The 20,193-nt window shown below is 38.2% G+C and overlaps 1 protein-coding gene across 1 annotated transcript in view; it reads left to right on the plus strand.

Annotated features, from left to right (window-relative positions):
• Window positions 1-2,893: 2,893 nt before the first annotated feature.
• The window catches only part of TPK1 (thiamin pyrophosphokinase 1), a 504,980-nt gene continuing 487,680 nt past the window's right edge, over window positions 2,894-20,193 (plus strand). Inside the window, exons 1-2 of the mRNA XM_044679729.1 lie at window positions 2,894-2,975; window positions 3,458-3,520. Of these exons, the coding sequence (XP_044535664.1) occupies window positions 3,478-3,520 (43 nt within the window). The 5' untranslated portion in view covers window positions 2,894-2,975; window positions 3,458-3,477. The remainder of the gene's footprint in view (window positions 2,976-3,457; window positions 3,521-20,193) is intronic.

Genomic DNA, 20,193 nt, shown 5'->3' on the forward strand with positions numbered 1-20,193 from the left:
CAGTTACCAAGGATGTGATGGGTGTGACCTTAGGGAAGGTACTAAAAACAATAGCTAGCATTTATATAGTGCTTTAAAGTTTGTCAGTAGGTAAGCATTTATTAAGCCAGGCAAACAGTTCTATGCAAACAAACTATATACTGGATAAAGGAGAAATAATTCCACACAGGGAAAGCACTGGAAGTAAGAGGGATTGGGAAAGTCTTCCAGTAGAAGGTGGGATTTTAGCTGGGACTCAAGGAAGCCAGGGAAGCCATGAAGTGAAGATGAGGAGGAGAGCCTTTGGAGCATGGTATATAGCCAGAGAAAATACCTATTTAGGACATAGGGTTTCTTGTTTGAGAACAAGAGGTTCATAAAGATCTTTACAGATCCAAGGTTTCCAAAAAATCTTAGTGTACTTTAATAACTTAATAACCTTTAATAACTTAACAAGTATGAATGCCACAAACTTATACAAAATTTGAAAGGTAATTTAAAATGTAAAATATTGATGTTTCTTGTTAAAACTGAACATAACTGCTGTCTTGTGCTATACGTGAATCTAGTCGGTGTTCCAATTTTTTAATAACTTTTCAACATTTTTTGCTCAGTGACTGAAAGGACTGAATTTGCAATTTTAGCATTAAAATCATGCAAATGAGGTTTTGATGCATACATGTTTTCTTTTTTCTCTATTTTTAAGATTCATTAAAAAAAATGAGTTCCAAATTTTCTCTCCCTCCTACCCCTCTCTCACCCATTGAGAAAGCAGAAATATATCACTTATATATGTGAAGTCATGCATAATATTTTCCCATATTAGCTATCATATACCACATTTTTGACATAACCCTTGTTAACCTTGAAAAATACAGAACCTCTAAAGTAGTTAGAAAGAACAAGTCTTTAATCAGGACAAGGGAGACAATGTTCAGATTGGCTACTACACAGAGTCAAGCCATAGATATTTCACTGTGAGTGAAAAGTCCCCTACTCCCTTATATGAGGATTAGATTTTAAGGTTTGCAGTAGTATGAGTTAATCATAATTGTAATTCTAAGATAGTTAAATAATGTTAGCATAAGTGATGATTTTAGTAGGCCTTTTGTGATTATTTTAGAATAACTATTAAGGTTTTTGACTAAGTAAATAACTGCTTTAGCATAGGTAATCATTATTAGTATTTTATATACCTCTGTTTGGGGACTTAGCCTTCAAAATTGCTATATCATGCACCCTCAGCAATAATTATGGTCTTGAACTTTTGATCCAGTATACATCACTAGGCCTGACCCAGGGTTCAAAGCCTGGTACCACTCAGCAAAATCCACTGTTATCTTTATGTCATCAGTTCAGGCTCCCCCATTCCCCCCTTTTGTCTATCAAATGACTTTTAAGTCATAATCAAGTGACTTCTGCCAATGAGAAGTCATTGTTCCTGATTACTTCAACCAATCCACATCTTTCTATTTTTATCACTGTCCTGAATTATTTTAAAATTCTAAAATTCTAAAATAAGTTGCCTAATTCTTTGGGCATAAAACAAATTTTCTCACAAGGCTCTGGGTCTTTTGGTCTTGACCAGAAGTCCAGCTTTATTATAAGACCAGCCCTCTCCCAATAAACCTATTTCTTTTTAGCTTGGAGACTCAGTTTCTCTTATTGGACTTTTTGCTAAGAGAATTTTCCCCACAATGCAGATCCAAAGCTCTGGGACTCTGGAAAAAATGTCTTTGGGAAAAAGTCCAGCCAAAGGAGAATTTTTCAAGGAGCTAAGAACTTGAGGTCTTATATACCTTTCAGGGAATAAAGGCCAGGAAAGTTCAATTGATTGGGAAGGAGGAGTCCAGGCAGGGGTTGGACTTACCTGGGAGAGGTCTCTGATACAATGAAACTTCTAAGACAAAGGAGTACTTGAGATTTGATTCTATCTAATAATTCTATCCAAGCTAAAATCATTGGGTATTGAAAGTTTATTGTTCAGTCTAAGATAAAGGTCAGTCTTGAATTACCCTTAAGGCAAGTTCCCTAGGCACAGGGGCAATGGTTCCATAAACACAGTTGACACCCCTCAAGAAAAACAATTAATGGAATCAGATCAAGTGACCAAGATGGCCAAGCAAGAGGACCCCTTCTACCTATTTGCAGGTCTAATAAAGTCTAATCACAAGGCAACTGAAAAATTATAGGATGCCCCTTTTGTTAAAATTAAAAATTCATCTTTCAAAATTCACAAAACCACGTTAAGTGTAAAAAAATTAAATAACCAAACTTTCAAACGAAGTGTTTTGTTTTTGTTAATTATATATATGCATACATATATAATTTATGTGTTTTAAGTTATTAAAGCTTAAAACTGCAATGAGCCTTTTGGAACCCGCACAAGTTTTGGGGCATCATCTATCTAGAGCTGACAGGCATTTTAGAGCTCAGCTCCTTCCTACACAACCTCAGCCTTAAATAGGTGAGTAAAATAAAACTAAGAGGTTGTGACATGCCTATCGTCTCATGGATTGTGACCAGTGGAGGCAGCATTTGAATCCTGAGCCTCAGCTCCTACAGCTGGGGATCTTTTCTGAGTGGTTTCCTCCTCAAAGGAGCGGTAGGCTTGGACTAAGGCCCCTTTCCGTTCCAACAGACTAGCATAACACCTACACAGATAGCAGGTGGGGCTCTGTAACCCAACAGGGTCCTCCCAGGTCACTTTCACGGTTTTACTCCTCCTCCTTCTCCCCGCCCCGCCCCGCCCCGCCCCATCCTGCGCGCTCTCGCGCACCTCCCAGGCGAGGAGGCGCAGCGCGCGCCCGTTCAGGGGACGAGGAGGCGGGGCCTTTGTTCCTCCTCCTCATTCTCCTCCTTTTTTCCCAGCCGGCTGCTTTAGCATGCGAGGCTCCGGAGGCTTGGCTGAGGAGCACCGAGCAATCGATTGCCTTTGCTCTTAGCTATTTAATAGCTCTCTGTCTCGTCTGGCGGGTGGCTCTCCTCGCCGCAGTGTAAGTGGAACGCCGGTCTCTGCGTGCGCGTGGGCGGCGCTGCAGCGGCTGCATCAGAGCGGGCGCGGGAGGGGGAGGCGTAGGGTCTCCGGGTCTGCTGCTCATCCTCTCCCTCCTCCCTTTTGCCCCCTCCCAAGTCTTTCTTCTTTGGGGTGTTGAATGAAGGCGGGAAAGCTACGTTTCCCTCTCCTCCTCCCTCCAGCCCACTGATCGACACGTGGGGGCTGCTGTCCCGCTTCCTCCCCTTTCATGTGCACCGCGCGGGTCCCGAGTCAGGTTACGCGCACTGCAGATCGCGCGTGAGCCAGTGCCCAGGCTGACTATTCAGGATGAGATCTCGAGCCCCACAGCCAAAGATGTAAAAGATGTTTAGCTGTTAAAAGCGGCCTACCGGAACCCTGCGCCTACCCTTAGGGCTTTTCTTTTCAATTCACAAAAAGAAATTCTAACCAAGTACTTTCATTTTGTCTTATGTTTTTAAGGCAGAAGCTAATAATCTGATATGGAGCATATCCTTTCCCCGCTGGAATTCCTGCTTCCCACTGGTACTGTGCTTGTTTCCCTATGTTACAGTGTCATTGATTCGTCACCAGACGTTTACACGGGTACCACATCGGACACTTGCGTTTGAAGTTTAGTGGACGGTTTATTCCCAATGATTGCAATAGTTTAGGGATAGATAGCAAAGTGAAAGAACTGTTCGAAACCATATTCCTAAAACATTTATACACAAGCATCTATTGTTGTGCAGAGTGCAGCTTTTGCAAAGATTGTAACAAAATTTCTAGTTCAGCCCACAGAAGGATTTCACCAGAGCTCCTGACAACTCAGGAGGCTGCAGTCTCCTTGAACAAGCTTGTTTTAGATTTTGATTTTATGTTTAAAAATGTCAGCAATGGGAAATGGCAGTCTCTACTGGAGAATTTTGGGAATAATGGCAGAAGTTGCTGATTGGGTTTTGCCTTTTGAAACAGTATTTGGCATCGTTTCAAGGATGCCTTAGAGCCAGCTTCAAAATCATCTATTAATATATGGAAAAAAATTCCAGTGGCTGAATCCCTAGGCAAGAAATCTTATTTTATAAAACAAGCCACTATGCACTTACAGCAAGTAATTTTTATGGTTCCTTGCTCCTAATTCCAAAAAGCTTTGTTTGAAGTTTTTGGACAGACTTATTTGTTTTTGTAAACCGTTTCAGCATCACAGTTCAGTTGTTTGTGAAAATTAAGGTACTTCACTTTGCAATGCTAAGAATTGTCAGACTTTACCAGCCAGAAATGTGACCAAGATTACTCCAGGAAATAGTTTGGTGCTGCTCAATATACTTCATTTCTAAGCATTTTTTGTTTTCCTAAACATTTGAACAACTCTATTGTATTTACCATGGTTTAAAGTAGCAAGTGGACTTAGAGCATCACAGTAAACAAAGCAAATGCCTTTTCTGCAAGAATTCTCTTGAGATTATTTTACTCCTTGATGTTTGCAGCTTAATGAGTGTTAATTCTTGTTCATCAATCAGTTGACCTTTCTTGTGTGTCTGTTCAATTTCTATTTTCTTAGGTACATAAATCTAAGTATTTTTCTGGGATTGTTTTATAAATGTTTACATTTCCATATTCTGTTTTTTTGTAAGCAAATTGAATTTTGGTACTCTTTTAGGTGACCAAAGTGCTTGATCAAAACTTATCTTTGAAAATTTTCATACTCTGTGATTTTTCAAGGAGTAATTGAACTTTCAGTCAATTTCACCAGCTTCAAGTCTGTATTCCCAATTGGTCCTGGGAGAGTGCTGATGTGTATTACTTAATCTTAGGGAAAAGATAAAATGTGTAAATGCAGAGAAGTTTCCTTTATAGTACAGTATAATGAATTTCTCTTCCTCATCTCATTTCTGATTGCTTAGGTATAGGAGCTTTTCCTAGGGACAGACTGAAATTCTCTAAGTTTTAGGTTTTTAACTGTGAATCTAGATGTGGAATAAGGTCTTGCCTTTATTCTTAAGTTAAACACCAAAACTGGCCCTATTCATTGCAGAAATGGCACAGAACAATGAAAGGAATGAATTGAAAAATGAGCCTTAGCTACTTTGACTTTGACCCTAAATCTGTAAATCAGTTTACCAGGCCCTTGGTAGTTTAAGATTTCTCTAAATTACCTATGTGCTTAAATTTTTATTGGAGGACCTTGAGATAAGATTTTTGTCCTTGAGAATAGAACACTCTTAGGCTTCTTGTGGGAGTTGAAGTGTCACACCTGCATATTATTTCCTAGCTCACAGGATCTCAATTTTCTTGTCTGTAGAGGTCTTTCCTTGGGTTCTGGACTACTGACCTTGTATCTGTTATAGCTCAGGCATTCACATATTTGTTGATTGAGTGAGCATAACCTCTGATATATCTCTTCTAGACTTTCTGACTAATTGGTAGATTTCTTACCTTTTCAAGCTTCAGGGGTTGGTTGGTTTGTTATCTTTGCTCTATCCCTTGTTATTCTTTTTTACCTATTATTCTATTTTCCCTATCTTGTCATTTCTGAAGCAATAAATGGCATCTTGCTCTCCTTTTTTAGTTTTACTTTGAGTCTTTCCTGATAACAACTATTAGGAAATAGACCACAAAACTGGACACTTGGGAAGTTACAAAGTATTAGATATCTTAAAAGTCATTAGTAGTAGGAATCTGTGGTATTCATGGGGATCTGAATACATTTTTGATCTTTCTTAGCTTTTGTCTTTTTTCTTTCAAATCAAACCTGACTAAGCTCCCTCTTCCCCCTTGCCAGATTGGTACTTACTGCTTTTCCTTATTTTGAATAACCTCCCTCATCCAAAGGCAGAGAACTTTTGGAAATTTAAGGGAATCCAGGTGTTAGTGATGGGCAATCTATTGTATGAGATGGATTTAGTGGGTTATTTACCTTTCAAAGAAAAAAAAAAGACTTTTGGACTGATATCTCAATTTTGCTTTATGTGAGAAAAGTCACCTTCTTTCAGTCCCTGGTTGAGAGTTAGTGGAATAACCTTTATCTGATAAGGCTTCCTTTTTCCTGCTGGAAAGACTCAGATCTGATTTTATCTTTTCTCTGAATTTACTTTTGTTGTCATGACTTGTTTTATCTAGGAACTCCCTTGCTCAAAATCTATATGCCACATAGTCAGTCTAGCTATCAGGAAAAATCCTGTAAACCAACATAATTGTTCTCCTGCCCTTATGGATGCTATAAACCCAATAAGGAGAAAACATTGAGGCAGAACAGTGAAGTCTAGTGATTTACCATTTTGGAAAAGGACATTATCACCATTATTAGCAGTGGCTTGAAAGGCAAAGAAAAGTTGAATAAGTAAGTCAAGAAATGTTCTAGCAGTGTATGAATTACAACTTGACCAGTTTAATCCATTAGAGTAGGCATCGTATACCTCCTTTATGTTCAATACTGTGCAAGGATATAGAGAAATAGAAGACCTGTTTCTGTCCATCAAGGAATTTATAATCCATTTTAGGAAATTAAATTGACATACATAGAGCAATAGTGAATATTATATATTTATATGTTTATTATATCATATATATTTTTTCATATATGTATTAAAATATCAAGTTTTGTAATATAGAACTCAACAGCTTTTCTAGTTGAGAGAAATGGGTGCCCTGTGTAAGTGGGAAAATTCAAAGAAGGGTTCATGAAGGAGGTGAAATTTGAGTGGGACTTAAAAATGGGTAGGACTTATATAGAAGAAAGGAAAAAGGAGGTTCATAAGGATGTGAGATGAGGTACAAAGAATAACAGCAGCTGACATTGATTTAGCATTAAGAGTACCCTTCTTCTATTATCTGAGCCTGGCATTTTCTAGTGGAAAATGGTCCTTTTACCCTCTTACCCTAGAGTAGAGAGGATGTGTTGAAATTGGGGGAAATAAGTTTAGGTAGGTAGGGTAGGGCTGAAAAGAGGATCTGAAAGCCAGGCTGAGATATTCTGATTAGCTATGATAGGAAATAGCCATTGGTTTAGAAAAGAATGGTTCTTTGGAGGGTCCGAGGGTCTAAGTTCAAAATTCTAGTCTACTTCTTATTATAATTGCTAGTTAGTGTAAGTTTGACCCCAGTTTCTCATCTGCAAATGAGGGGATTAGACAAGATATACTCCAAGATCCCTTTTACCTTTAAATTTATGTTCCTATGAATGGAAGAGTAATTGTGTTTTAAGGCAGATGGAATGTTCCAGTCACTGTGCTAAGCAAGCACTTTCAGACAATTCTCATTTGATCTTTCCAAGAATCCTGGGAAATAAGTGCTATAATTATCCTCATTTCATGTAAGGAAACTTGGGGGAGAGTAAGGGTAAAGAGATTGACTTAGGAATATAATACCCTTTTTAACAGCATTTTGCTTATTACTTGCTTTCTATCAAGAGAAATATGGTGCTCCATTCCATCTTCCCTTTAGATTAAGCCAAATAGAAGTTTAAGTACTTCTGGCTGAGTGAATGAATGAATGAAAAATTATGAAGTCCTCACTATATGATGAGCACTGTATTAAGTGCTGAGGCTTCAGATAGAAAAGGAAGGCATGGGGCACAGTGGATAGAGTGCCAGACCTCTAATTGGGAGGACCTGGGTTCAAATGTGACCATAGACCTCTCTTGGCCCTGTGACCCTGGGCAAGTCACTTAACCCTGTTTGCCCAGCCTTTGCTCTTCTGACTTAGAGTTGTTATTAAGACAAAGTAAGGGTTTTGCTGAAGGAAGCTATACTCAAATCCAGGTGAGGGGAGCAAAACCTATAAAATGGATCTGCTGCCATGGTCTTAGGCCAATAACAAGGGCTAAGGCTCCTGACAGAACTTCAGCCAGTTAGATGGCAAATGGGATTCTATACCCAGACTGTAGGAAGGGCAGAGGGAAAGGCTGATCTGCTTTTGTCTTACTAGAAGGATTATTATAGTTAGTACCTTGCTCAGTTCATCCCCGTGCCCCCTTATACAATAAAGGAAGGGGAGGAGGAGAAGGACTTGGGGGACCTGGCTCATAATCATTGGAAAATGGGCAGTGGGACTGACAGTTTGAAGGGAGTTTCCTCCCTCTGAATAACTTGGACATTGCTCATAAACATTGGAAAATGGTAAGTGGGACTGAGATGTTGAGGGATTGAGGGTTCTGGGTTCAAGTAAGGGGGTTGTTGTTTAGTTGTTTCTGTCCCGTCTGACTCTTTGTGACCCCATTTGGGGTTTTCTTGGCAAAGACACTGGAATGGTTCTCCCTTTCCTTCTCCAGCTCATTTTACCAAGGAGGAAACTGAGGCAAACAAGCTTAAGTGACTGGCAAAGTGTTTGAGGCCAAATTTGCACTCTGAAAGATGAATTTTTATGACTCGGGCCCAGTCCTCTATCCACTATTCCTCCTAGCTTTCCAACAGAGTGACGATGGTATGGTTGTAGATTGGCAGGAATACTGAGGGAGAAGGGTCCCTCCATTTCTCTCCCCTCTGCTTGTTGGTACCCCTGCTGGGGTCTGAACAGCCAGGATTCGGTGAGAGGGCTTTAACACTCCTTTATACCTTAGTGTGACTAGAACATAGGGGGAAAATGGAGATAGAAATTAGTTTGTGAAGGGCAACATAACCTTCACTAAGGTGGGTACCAGAGTATAGAATCTTTCCTTTGAAATGCTGAAATTACAGGAAAAAAATACATTGACTGTCTACGGGGTATATAGCATTCTGTATTCTAAGCCACCACCTCTTTAGTGATGTTAGGTTGAAAATTAATATCTACCACATTCCTATTTTCTATAAAGTTTATTAATAACCACTTGAAATAGAGAAGATAGATAAGCATAGATTTAAATCCCCTTACTCTAATTCTGTCAGACCACATATTGCTCAGCCTTGTCCTTCCTCTTGCCTGCCCCTGGGAGTTCTGAGTCCAAAAAGTCCTAGGTGGGCTCCACCCAAACCCTTTTATCATGTAGAGAATGGGATGGATCAGGTAGGCAGTCAAGGAGGGGGGAGGGGATGAAATTCCCTCTGCACAGTGAGAAAGAAGAATGCTTCATTATTAGTCTTCTAGAGCCAAGATTGGTCATTACATTGATCTAACTTCTGATGTCTGTTGGTATTGTTTTCCTTAATATTATGGTGACTGCTTTTTTCTCTGAGATCATATGGGTCTCTCCTATTTTCTCTAAATTCCTCCATAGCCATTCATTTCTTATAATGCATTCATATGCCATAATTTGTTCATATATTTCCTAATTGATGGACACCTGCCTCGTTCTTTTCTTTTTCTTTTTTTTTTTTTGGCTACTACAGAAAGTTTTTTGGTTTTATTGTGGAATTTATTGGTACTCTACTCAGAGGCTTAAAAGAGAATCTTGTAATAAGTGTGAATCATTAATGTGGTTAAGTATTAATTGGTAATGTATAAACATAATCACCTCTCCTTGGGATCCTTTGGAACAGAATGTGACAGGAGAACTTGGGACATTCCTAGAGGAGTCAGAATACAGTCAGAAGGTTAGAGTAATACTGCTTTTGGTCAAAGGTTACTTGGAGGCCTGTAAAGCAAAGACCATTATTTTATTCTTAGAATGGCATAAGGGTTAAATGGAGCCTAGAGTAGGTTTGTGAATATAAAAATAGAGACCTGAGAATTAATTTCATCAAAGAATTACTTGAACCAGTATATCACCATTGCTTTTTAAGTATAGTGTCTAAAATCATATTAGCTTGGATTTTTTTTCTTAAGCAGCCAGTGCAATATTAAACCTATCAGTGCTAGACATTGTTAGATAACCTTTCCTAGATTGTTCCTAGGTTGAACTTTACCCTCAGGAACCTTTCTATCTATCTTCCTATCGTAGCCTAAAAGGTTAAAACCCTTGTTTAATGTGGATGATACTAGGACTTTGTTTTCCCTCGTTTTCTAATTTGCAGGGCAAGAGCTTTTATTCTTCTATATATCATCTTTCATCATTTAGTAGGAGACCATAGGGATGATATGTACTTGATAACTACTTTTAAACTTGAATTTCTGCTATATTCAAGAAAGCTGTTGGGCTAAGTACTTCCCTCAATCCTGTTAATTTTCAAGTGTTGAGAAGAAAATACTTTTTATAAGTCCAATAAGAGGGAGAGGAGGAGAAGCCTGTGTACTTACTGGTGTAAATGATTTAGGAACAATTTGTATCCACCCTCCAATCAGTGAATTATTCAAATATCTTTGAAGATAATATATTCTCTCTTGGTTCCTTGTCTGAGAGATCTAGTAAGGTCTTTAATCATCCCTGTGATAACTGGGACCCATTGTTAGGTTTGTTTTAAAAAGTCAGTGTATTTTTTAAAAATTAGGCCATAGGCCCAAAGATTTGTGGTTTTGCCAATCCATGATAGACTTTGCTATCCTAATAGAAGGTCAGATTTTGTTTTCACTTGTTCTGTGGCTATCCCTTTTTTTCCACTTCAGAAATACATTATTATTTTACATAGATTCATAGAATCTCAGCATTAGAAGGGACCTCAGAGGTCATCTAATCCAACTCTTAACTTGAGGTTCTTCTCAACACTAATTCAGCCTTTCCTTGATGCCTTTCATTGCTGGGGAAATTTATTACCCTTTACTCCAAGGTTCTTCTATCTACTTTTGATGTTGGAATTTAAGCTTCCTGAGGGTAGAACCTTTTAAAATTTTGTATTTCTATTTCCAGGGTCTACCATAATGTTTGGCTCATGGTAGGTATTTAATAAATTTACTGATGTTTTGCAACAACTCGTTATTTGAAGTTTTCACATAGAAAATTATTCATATTGTGAATCCTACTTTCTATACCTTCTACTATTGACTGAATTTCTGTTCTCCATGTCATGGTAGAACAAAAATGTGAACCACTCTCATAAATGATACTGAAACCTATGAAGACAGCAATCATGATCACTTTCTTGTCCGTAGTTTTTTCTTCAGGTTGAGCATTTTCAAACTGATTCTTTTAAACAAGTTATGATTTCTAATACTCTCATTAGCTTAGTCTCCCTTATGGATACACTGTAACTTCTCAACATTTCTTCTAAAATATGGTGCCTAGAATAGGAAAAGGTGTTCCATTGTGCTCTCACCTAGGCAGAGTGTGCTTGAGAATTACTCCTGCACTTTGTAAGATCTCATTAGTTATTTTGACTATCACATATTACCTATTCATTTAAGTTGAAATTATGTTTTACCAAAACTCTTTCTTAGGCCCTTATAACATGATTAACTCTTGAGTTCCATCCTGTACTTCTATAGGTAATTTAAAAAACAAAAAACCCTTTTTGATGGACTTTACATTTGTGTTTGTTAAATTTTAATCTATCCCATCACTAGAGATCTTCTTCATATTGGTTAAGGAACATGCCCAGGGCCACATAGCCAGTATGTGCCAAGGGCAGAAATGGATCTCAGGTTTTCCTGGCTCTGAGGCTGACTTTCCAGTCATGCTACCTCTCTGGGGATACAAAAAACAAAAATTAAATAATACCTGTCCTGAAATAGCTTACATCCTATGAGAGGAAATAACATATTCATTTAAATATATTTAAAATATATATATTGAGTAAAAATTTCTTGGTGGGTAACACAAGTAGTTGAGAGTACTAAAAAAGGCTTTATGTAGAAATAAAGATTTGAGCTGAATTTTGAAGGAAGCTAGGGATTCTAAGAGGCAGAGGGGAAGAGGCACAGAGGGAAGAGAGCCTGTACAAAGGAGATGCAATGTTGGGGTGAAGGAGCAGCAAGAAGGATGAAATGGCTGGTACCAGATTGCGAAGGACTTTAAATACCAAAAAGAGGACTTGACTTTTCTTCCAGAAGCTATAGAAGGAAACCGGAGATCTTCAGCAGGGGAATGACATGGTCATATCTATGTCTTAGGAATATCAGTTTCACAGTTCTACAGAGGATGGATCAGAGAAAGGCGAAGCTTGAGGCAGATGGTCTTTAAGATCTCCTCCAGCTCACAAAATCTTAGAATTCTATGATTATGGCAAAAGGTACAATTGCTTTTCCTATTCTCATATTTAGTTTTACACAAAACCTTTTTATTAGCTAGAATATGGAGAGAAAGGGAAGAATGTCAAGAGTATTGAGAATAAGTAAATAGAGATCACTTAGGTTTATTTGTAGAATATAAAGCTGATATATACATGGCCTTCCTTGGTTTCAGAGTCATTGCTCTTCCTAACTCTAATTGCTTCCTTTCTCTCTTTAGATATTTTACCATTTCCCATGCCCCTTAACATCTGGTTCATTAAGGTTCTGCCTAATGGCCCTCATCTATTCTGTCTTCAGTCTTTTCTTCTTTGATTTCTAGGGCTTCACCTTGTAAATCATTCAGTCCAATGCCAATATCTTTTCTGAACAGTATACACACTTTTTCTGAACTCTAGATCTACATCTTCAACTGGCTATGGTTTGTTATCTCTTGTTCTAGCTTCATTTCTTTCCCTTGGCCAGTTTTCAGCTAATGGTTGGTCATTTCAATAATGGGCTTTCATAAGTTTCTGAACCCCCTCGTCCTTGAATTTTCTCCTTCCCCGCTAAATTCCCTGCCTTGGGTGATGAATCTCATCATTCACTTGCTCTTCCTCTTTTTTTCCCCACAATTAAAAAAAATTTTTTTCAGTTATATGTAGAAATACCATTTGATAATTGTTTTGTGCCATTTTTATATTTATATTTTCTACTTGACTACTCCCCCAAGGCAGTGAATAGTCTGATATAGGTTATACCTATACTTTCACATAATACAGATTTCCGTGTTGCTCATGTCATGATAAAATGCATGTATCACACATACGACAGAATTTCATGAAAGAAATATAGTGGAAGATGGCATGCTTTGATTTGCTTCGGACTCCAACAGTTCATAGCATTTTCAACATGAGTCCCTTGTGATTATCTTGGAGGTTTGCTTTGTTGAAAATGGTTTAGTCCTTTACAACTGATCATTATATAATATTTCTGTTATTGTTTACATTGTTCTTCTAGATCTGTTCATTTCATTTTGTATTAATTCAGATAAGTCTTTCCAGGTTTTTCTGAACTCATTTCATTTTGTATTAATTCAGATAAGTCTTTCCAGGTTTTTCTGAACTCCTGTTCATTGTTCCTTGTGGTGCAATAGAATTCCATAACCACAACTCGTTCATCCATTCCCCAAGTGATGGACAACCCCTCAGTTTCCAGTTCTTTGCCACTGCAAAACATTGACTTCTCTTCTTGACCAGCCATGTGCTGCTGGAGGAAATAATAAAACTGTCCTTATTGGTCCCACTACAAATTTGTGCGACTCATTCTCAACAGGGCCTTCCCTTCTGCATAGTGATATGTCTTGGGGACTCTTTCACATTTCTCTCAAGGAGGCCTCTAACCTTTTTTTTTTTTTTTTTTTAGGTCCTTTTCAGTAGATTACTTCACTGCCTACTTTGCTTAAGAGATTAAACTAACTGCTGTGAGTTGTATCATGTCCCCTTTTCTACATCTCAGAACCCATCCCTGTCCTTATCCGTCTCTTCATTTCCTCTGGTCTCTGAAGATGAGGTTTCCTACTCCAAGCCTGGAGTCCCTGGCCACATGTGCCATGTCCTAGCTTCTTTTTCTTTTCTCAACTTACTCCTCTCTCCAGAACCCTAGCTTTGTATTTTTGCTGAAACAAAAAGTATTATTTGCTGAAACACTCCCTAAGATGAATTTTTGGCTGTAGTTAAAAGTGGTTAAAATATGGTAGCTCAATAGTATTGAGGAAAGAGAATGATGTTTTAGATTACTTCTAGCCAGTATGGTTGACATCAAGGAGGACAGCTGTGCTTGGAGTATCCCAGGGTGCCACTGCCAGCATCATAATAGACTGACCGGGAAGATAACAGGTTTTTGGTTTTTTTTTAAGGTGTGTTTAAAACATGACATACATAGGATTTATAGCCTGAGGAATATGGGTTTCATCAGGGTATTGGATTTCATAGGGCAGGAAGCCTCACTGTGTGGACGCTTATGTTTCTAGAGGTCTGTGGCATGGCCTGATTTTCTTTGGACAGTACCTTTCTCAGTCTGTCAGGTCAGCCTCAGCACTTTGTGTGGACAGGCCTTCCAGGTCTATTCTTCATAATCTCTACCCATATAACAATTATATCCCATTTTACTTTTCAGTGGCTCTGAATATTCAGCAACACCTTTTAAATTCTAGATGAATGAACCTTTGTGGATATTGGCTACAGAATCTCATGTAAGTTCTCTTGTCCCTGGGCAATGGAATGGAAAAGCACTTGCTAAATATTACTGTTGCTAAGCAATAAGGATACAAGTAGAAAATTGCTTTTGTGGAACTCATTCTAATTTGGTAGAGACTATATACATGGGAAAGTTCATTGATAGGACAGGTTGGAAGGCTATAGTAGTCCTTTGGGTGCTGCAAAGTAAATGACAAAGTACAGAAATTCTTTAGGTGCTCTGATTTCTACACTGGGTGTCTAAAAGTCTTGGGTAGATGGTGAGATCTAATGGTCTACCATTTTGCCAGTAGGATTATAGTTGGACTGTACTTTTCCAAGTAATTTGAGAGGCTTGTGTCCCTTATGAAAGTGTTACTAGTTCCCAAAATGCATTGAGTCCTTGTAACCTTAGAGAAGCTGAGTGCCAAAATAGATAAGCCCAAGATTAAGTCAGAAAGATCTAGGTTCAAATCCCATCTCAGATACTCAAAAACTGTCTATCTCTGAACAAGCCACTGAACTCCCTTCAGTGTCTCAGACTCATCTGTAAAATGAGAAGGTTGGATTCAGTAGCTTCCAAGGTCTCTTCCAGCAGCTCTACATTTATGATCCTTTGACTTATGATCCGGTGATCTATACTTCAATACTTTAGTGGCAGCATGTTTATTCCATACTATGTGCAGATTGTAGCTCATCCTTGCCTTCTCTTGAGGGATTTTTGTCCATGTTTTTGTGTAAATGAGCTTGCCTAGAATCAGATGTGCAATACTTTATTAATCATTCCTGTACTTAGTTGTGTTTTGTATTTTGTTGTTCATGTGATGAACAAGTATGTACCTGTCTGTTTTTAAGCTTCTAGGGAACCAGGTTTTAACCCTTTGTTCTTGTTCAATTCAAGAATGGAGCAAGGGAGTCTGGTCCTAATTGTTTATTGAATGCTTGTTTAATACGTAGACCTTCCTGAGTGGCTGATACCTTGGGCTGAGTTATTCAGTCTTGCTATGTTTTAGTTTTCACAGAAATTGCTTAGGTTGCTTTAGAATAGGTAACTGAGACTGAAACTAAGGCTGCAAAGGTCTCTGGTACTTTGGAATTAAAATCAATTTCCCAGGCTAAGAGATGGAAGTTGGGATAGTAGCCCTTGGACTACTTTGAGCTTGGCCCTCAGTGGTTCTCAATTTGTGTTTCAGGAACTTAGTTGAAAGAAAATATTATTGTGATTGCTGTCTCTTATTTCTTTGATAATGCTATGTAGTTTATTTTATGTGATTAAAATTAATATTCTGACAAGGGAGATTCCATTAGCTTCAACAGACTTTCCTAGACTTCCATTACACACAGAAAAGGTTAAGTGGCCTGTCACAGTGGCATTGAAGCTTTCCATTTCCTTCAGTAGACATTCATAACTGCCTTGACATACATAGTTACTTCTCAGTGGCCCTGTCCAGTGGAATCTTTTGAAATTCCATTGAAGGACCAGACTTCTAAAGCTTGGCAATTTCAAGCTAATATCGTTTAGTTTTCATTTGCATTGGTATTTTAGTCCCAAACCTTTAGGGTGGTTTCATGCTTCCTATACTTCTTTCATTACTTGAGAAAAGATGGTAATCAGGTTGGAAAACATTGCAGATAGACTATTTCTGTGTTAATGAGTGTATCAGCTGACTCTATATCATCATATCCATTCATAATAACATTCAAAAGTGACAGCTCAGTTCAGGAAGCAAAGTAGTTGAGAATACTAAAAATGAATATCCTGCCAAGCTAGCAAAGTTTCATGTCTGCCTTAAAGTTTCTTAGTAAAGGCATCTTACATTTTCAGATTTATTCTCTTCACATTCATAAGAAATAACTTAGATGAAATGGTATTAAAAAAAGGATAATTGAACATTGAAAATGACTGCCAGAATTTCAGAGGGGGCTAGTTTTTACTAGTACTACAAAGTGAATGGTGTCCAGAGTATATTTTTATAAAATATCAAATGCTTTTATGTGGTATACAGATTTATGTGTCAGGAGGATTCAATACAGGTAACTACAACTTATATTGGATTGCTCCAGGCAGCCAACCAAACTAATTTAGGACTAAATTTGAAAATTTTACTGCTTGGGGATCAGTAAATTTACAAGTTAAGGTTTCGCTGCCTGTGTTGACCCATGTAGAACTAAGAAACCAAATGGAGTTTTATGTGTCTTTTTTTATACACATTAAAAGCAAATTAGAAAACAATATTCATTTTTTTATCTCTAAAGGAGGAGGAGGCTTGTTCTAAGTTTTAGACTGTGAGGCATAATCATAAAAATTTTTTCTTAAACACATTTATAAATCTCAAGTCTGAGAACACTTGCAAAGAGATTGTACTTTCCTTCTTGGATTGGCCCAAAGGTGGAACCTGTGGTGTAGGACTGCTAATTTTCTTGAGGATGGGAGAGGGCTTTGAACAAGAAGAAGTGGGTGGTGGGACTGGTAACCACAATTAAAAAAAAATGTTTCTTTGTTTTTCCTTAGATTTGACAAACACCAATTAACATGAACATTTATAAAAGGTAAAAATTAGGGTTTTGGTTGGATTAAATATTTAAAGGGGTGGTCCCCAGAAATTGAATAAATATCAATTTCAAAATGATTTTTTAGTAATTTATTTATAAAATATAGGAGAGAGTGAAAGTAGAGAAATGAGAAGAGGGTAGAGTAAGATCTAGCTTCATGAGCTAGACTACATGCTCAATTCCTGCCTTTACTCTAGCAGGGCTCCAGAGGCCCAGCCAGAGCCTAAAAGTCAATTAATTATGGTTTTAGCCACAAGGGCTCCTTCTAATCAAGGACCTCTCCAGAGGCATATACCTCCAGGGAAGATAAAGGAATCAGCCTTTTTCACTCACCGCGTGTAGTTCTAAGAGAGAGATTTAAGAACAGTCTCACCAAGTCCATGGTCCCAACCAGAGCTCCTCCACGTCCAGTTCCAGGCCAAAGAGAAGAACAGAACACCTACTTGAACCCCAGCTCCAGAAACCGAACAAGAACTCACAGGAAGTTGTCACTCCCTTTTAAAGGTGCTTCTTTTGCGTCACTTCCTGTGCATTCCTCATAGTTTATGTGTCCAATCACAACAGACGCTTTGCTTAGGACTACCCAGGGGGCAGTCAGTCACTTCTTGTTTGTCACTCACTTTTGCACAGGTAGGTTACAGACTTTCCCACTTGTGAATTAAGTGGTGGTATTTATACCTTTGGAGTAAAATGGGCAGTGTAGATTTAATCTCATTTTCACACATTTTTATATACATTCAGCAGATAAAGAAAAATATATATGAAAATACTAGTCTCTACTTATAATATGCTTTTTTCCTTTTTTCTCTAAAACACATTTTAAATTCATTGTATTGATTTTAAGACCCAAACCTACTATTGGTAGGCATGATTACCAGGGAAGCTTTGATCTGTTCTCTTTCTGATCAGAACTTCCTCATTTCTCCTTAGGCCACCTTTTCCCCACCCCCACTTATGAGGGCTTGCCACATTGATGTTGGACTTGCTGTGGATGCCTGCTTGGTTACTTCTGAGCCTCAGCTTCCCTGATAGTTGGGATTACAAGCCCCAGTTACCAATCCTCTTGGTGAATTGTTCCATGAGTTCTTTGAAATTGATTTCTATTATGGATGTCTACCAATATGTCTTTGGGTATGTCAATATATTAGAGGGAGTGTTAGGCAACCTTGAAAACAAGAATCTATCTAGTGGTGATAGTTCTAAGAACTTAAGAAATGTTAGAGGTCTTTGACTGATAAGAGATTCCCACACCGAAAAAGCAACAAAACTATAGCTAGGGTCAATGGGTTCATCCTTTCTGTGCTCTCTTCCTCTATTCCCCCTCCAGCCACCTATCCTGAAACAAACCTGCCCTAAAGATTCTAGGTGTTTCTCACTTAAATTGTAACATCTCTAAATGGGCTAAATTTGGATGACTGCTTAACAGCAAAGGAGGATTATTGGTCAGGATCCTGGAAGTCAATTAGGATGGCTTTGTTTTGTTTCATAAACCTTTGGAAGAATGTAGGTGTGTAACATAGATCAAATAGCATGACCTAATATTCTAAATGACTACCATCTTCCGTTTATCTCTCCTGTGGATCCAGGTAAGATTGTAGGCCCCTCCATCTAATGCCTGGACTAGCTATCCAAGCAGATGAGGCAACAGGAAGGGAGAGTACCTATAGCACAGTTATTCTGAGACCAGCAGCCTGGCAGGAGTTCAGGGAGTCTATAGAGTTCTGTGAGAAGACTGTCCTCTTGGAATTCATACAGCAATGACATCTCCCATTTAACTGATTAATATGACAGGCTGAAAGGGATTAGGGCATTTATAAGGAATTTATATATCAAATCACTTGGGTAGTATTAAAGCCTAAAGAATAAATGAAGTAGTGAATGAAAAAGGATGGATGAAGTTCTTCCTAGGTGTGTTTTGGGAAGGACTAAAAAGAAGAGAATATATATTTATGTAGTATTTGCCACATGCTAGTCACTGGGTTAAGATATTTACAAATAATATTTCATTTGACCCTCACAACAACCCTGCAAGGTAGGTACTATTATTATCCTAATTTTACAGTTGAGAAAACTGAGGCAAACAGGTTAAGGGATTTGCCCAGTTTCACAAAGTTAATAAGTGCCTGAGACTGGAATTGAACTCGAGTTTTTCTGACCCTAGGCCTAGTCCTCGAAGCTTGCTACCTTTAAAGCTGTCATTTTGCTTTGGAAAGTCACAGAGTTTTTGAGTAGCATTATCTAGCAAGCTATTGTAAAAATAAAATTAGGAGAGCAATGCAAGGCACAAGGAATACTAAAGAGACTTGTTTATGAAAAATATACTATTTATTTAAATATATATAAGAGAAAAAGGATTTCTAATTCTAAGGGATTCTAACTCCACCCAAATAAACTCCCAGGTCCTGTAAGGAACCGCTTCTCCTGTGGTTCACAGGCTACCCTAATCCTCCCTGATCTAACTAACCAACTTTATACTGTTCTAAATAAACCTAACCACTATAACTCTTAACTTCGCCTTTAAGTTACAAAGATAGCCAAGGCTAGCTGGTTGAGTCTGCACAAGAATCAGGTTAGATCTCTGAGCCTTAACAGACTCGAGTCCAAACCAAAGACCAGGCTTTGTTTGTTTTTTTCAGAGTTTAACCAATCTATAGACAGTAACAGGTAAATAAATAGTGTTTCCCAAGTTGGAAAAGAAAACACTCCCCTCCTTCAAGTCTTTCACTCAGACAGAGATAGAGAGGCAAAGATGTTACCTTCTCCAGCCCTGAGAGAGAAAGCAGCTGCATGTGGCTCTGTTGACTGCCAGAAGCCCCTCCTAGAATGCCACACCCAGAGCGTGTAACTGTCATAGAAATAATGGTTATAACTGCCACCAGTTGAAATTAACACTCTCTCTCAGCTCTATTTGAAACTCTAATTCTTCCTCAAGCAGCTTCTCTACTTCTTATCTATAAACTAATAAAACAATACTTATTTTCTAATATCATCCTTATACTATAGACAATACCCTTTCTATAAGCTATGGTAGTATTGATTTGATTGATTTCAGAGCAAGAGGTAGAAGAAGGATCAGAGTAGAGACCCCAGGTAGGAACTCACCAATGGGAGCTCTTAGAGATCATTTAATGCAACTTCCTAATTTTATAGGTACTTAAACAGTGCTGAAGAAGTTGAGTTATTGGCCCGGTGTCACACAGGTATTGATAGAGGCTAAACTTGAACCTAGATCTCTTGATCTCTGGTTTGGTTTTTCTGTACTGTATTATCAGCGTGATAGAGTAATCTCCAAGTCTGTTTCCTCATCTATTATAAGGAGATAAGGCAGGGCAATACTCCCTGTCTTATCTCCTCACAGTAGTGTTGAAGATATAATGGTATCTTGTGTGGAGACATTTTAGAGTGTGAATAGTGTTATAAAAATGCAGTGCGTGA

This window comes from Gracilinanus agilis, chromosome 5 (genome assembly GCF_016433145.1).
Source record: "Gracilinanus agilis isolate LMUSP501 chromosome 5, AgileGrace, whole genome shotgun sequence".
Taxonomy (NCBI): Eukaryota; Metazoa; Chordata; class Mammalia; order Didelphimorphia; family Didelphidae; genus Gracilinanus; species Gracilinanus agilis.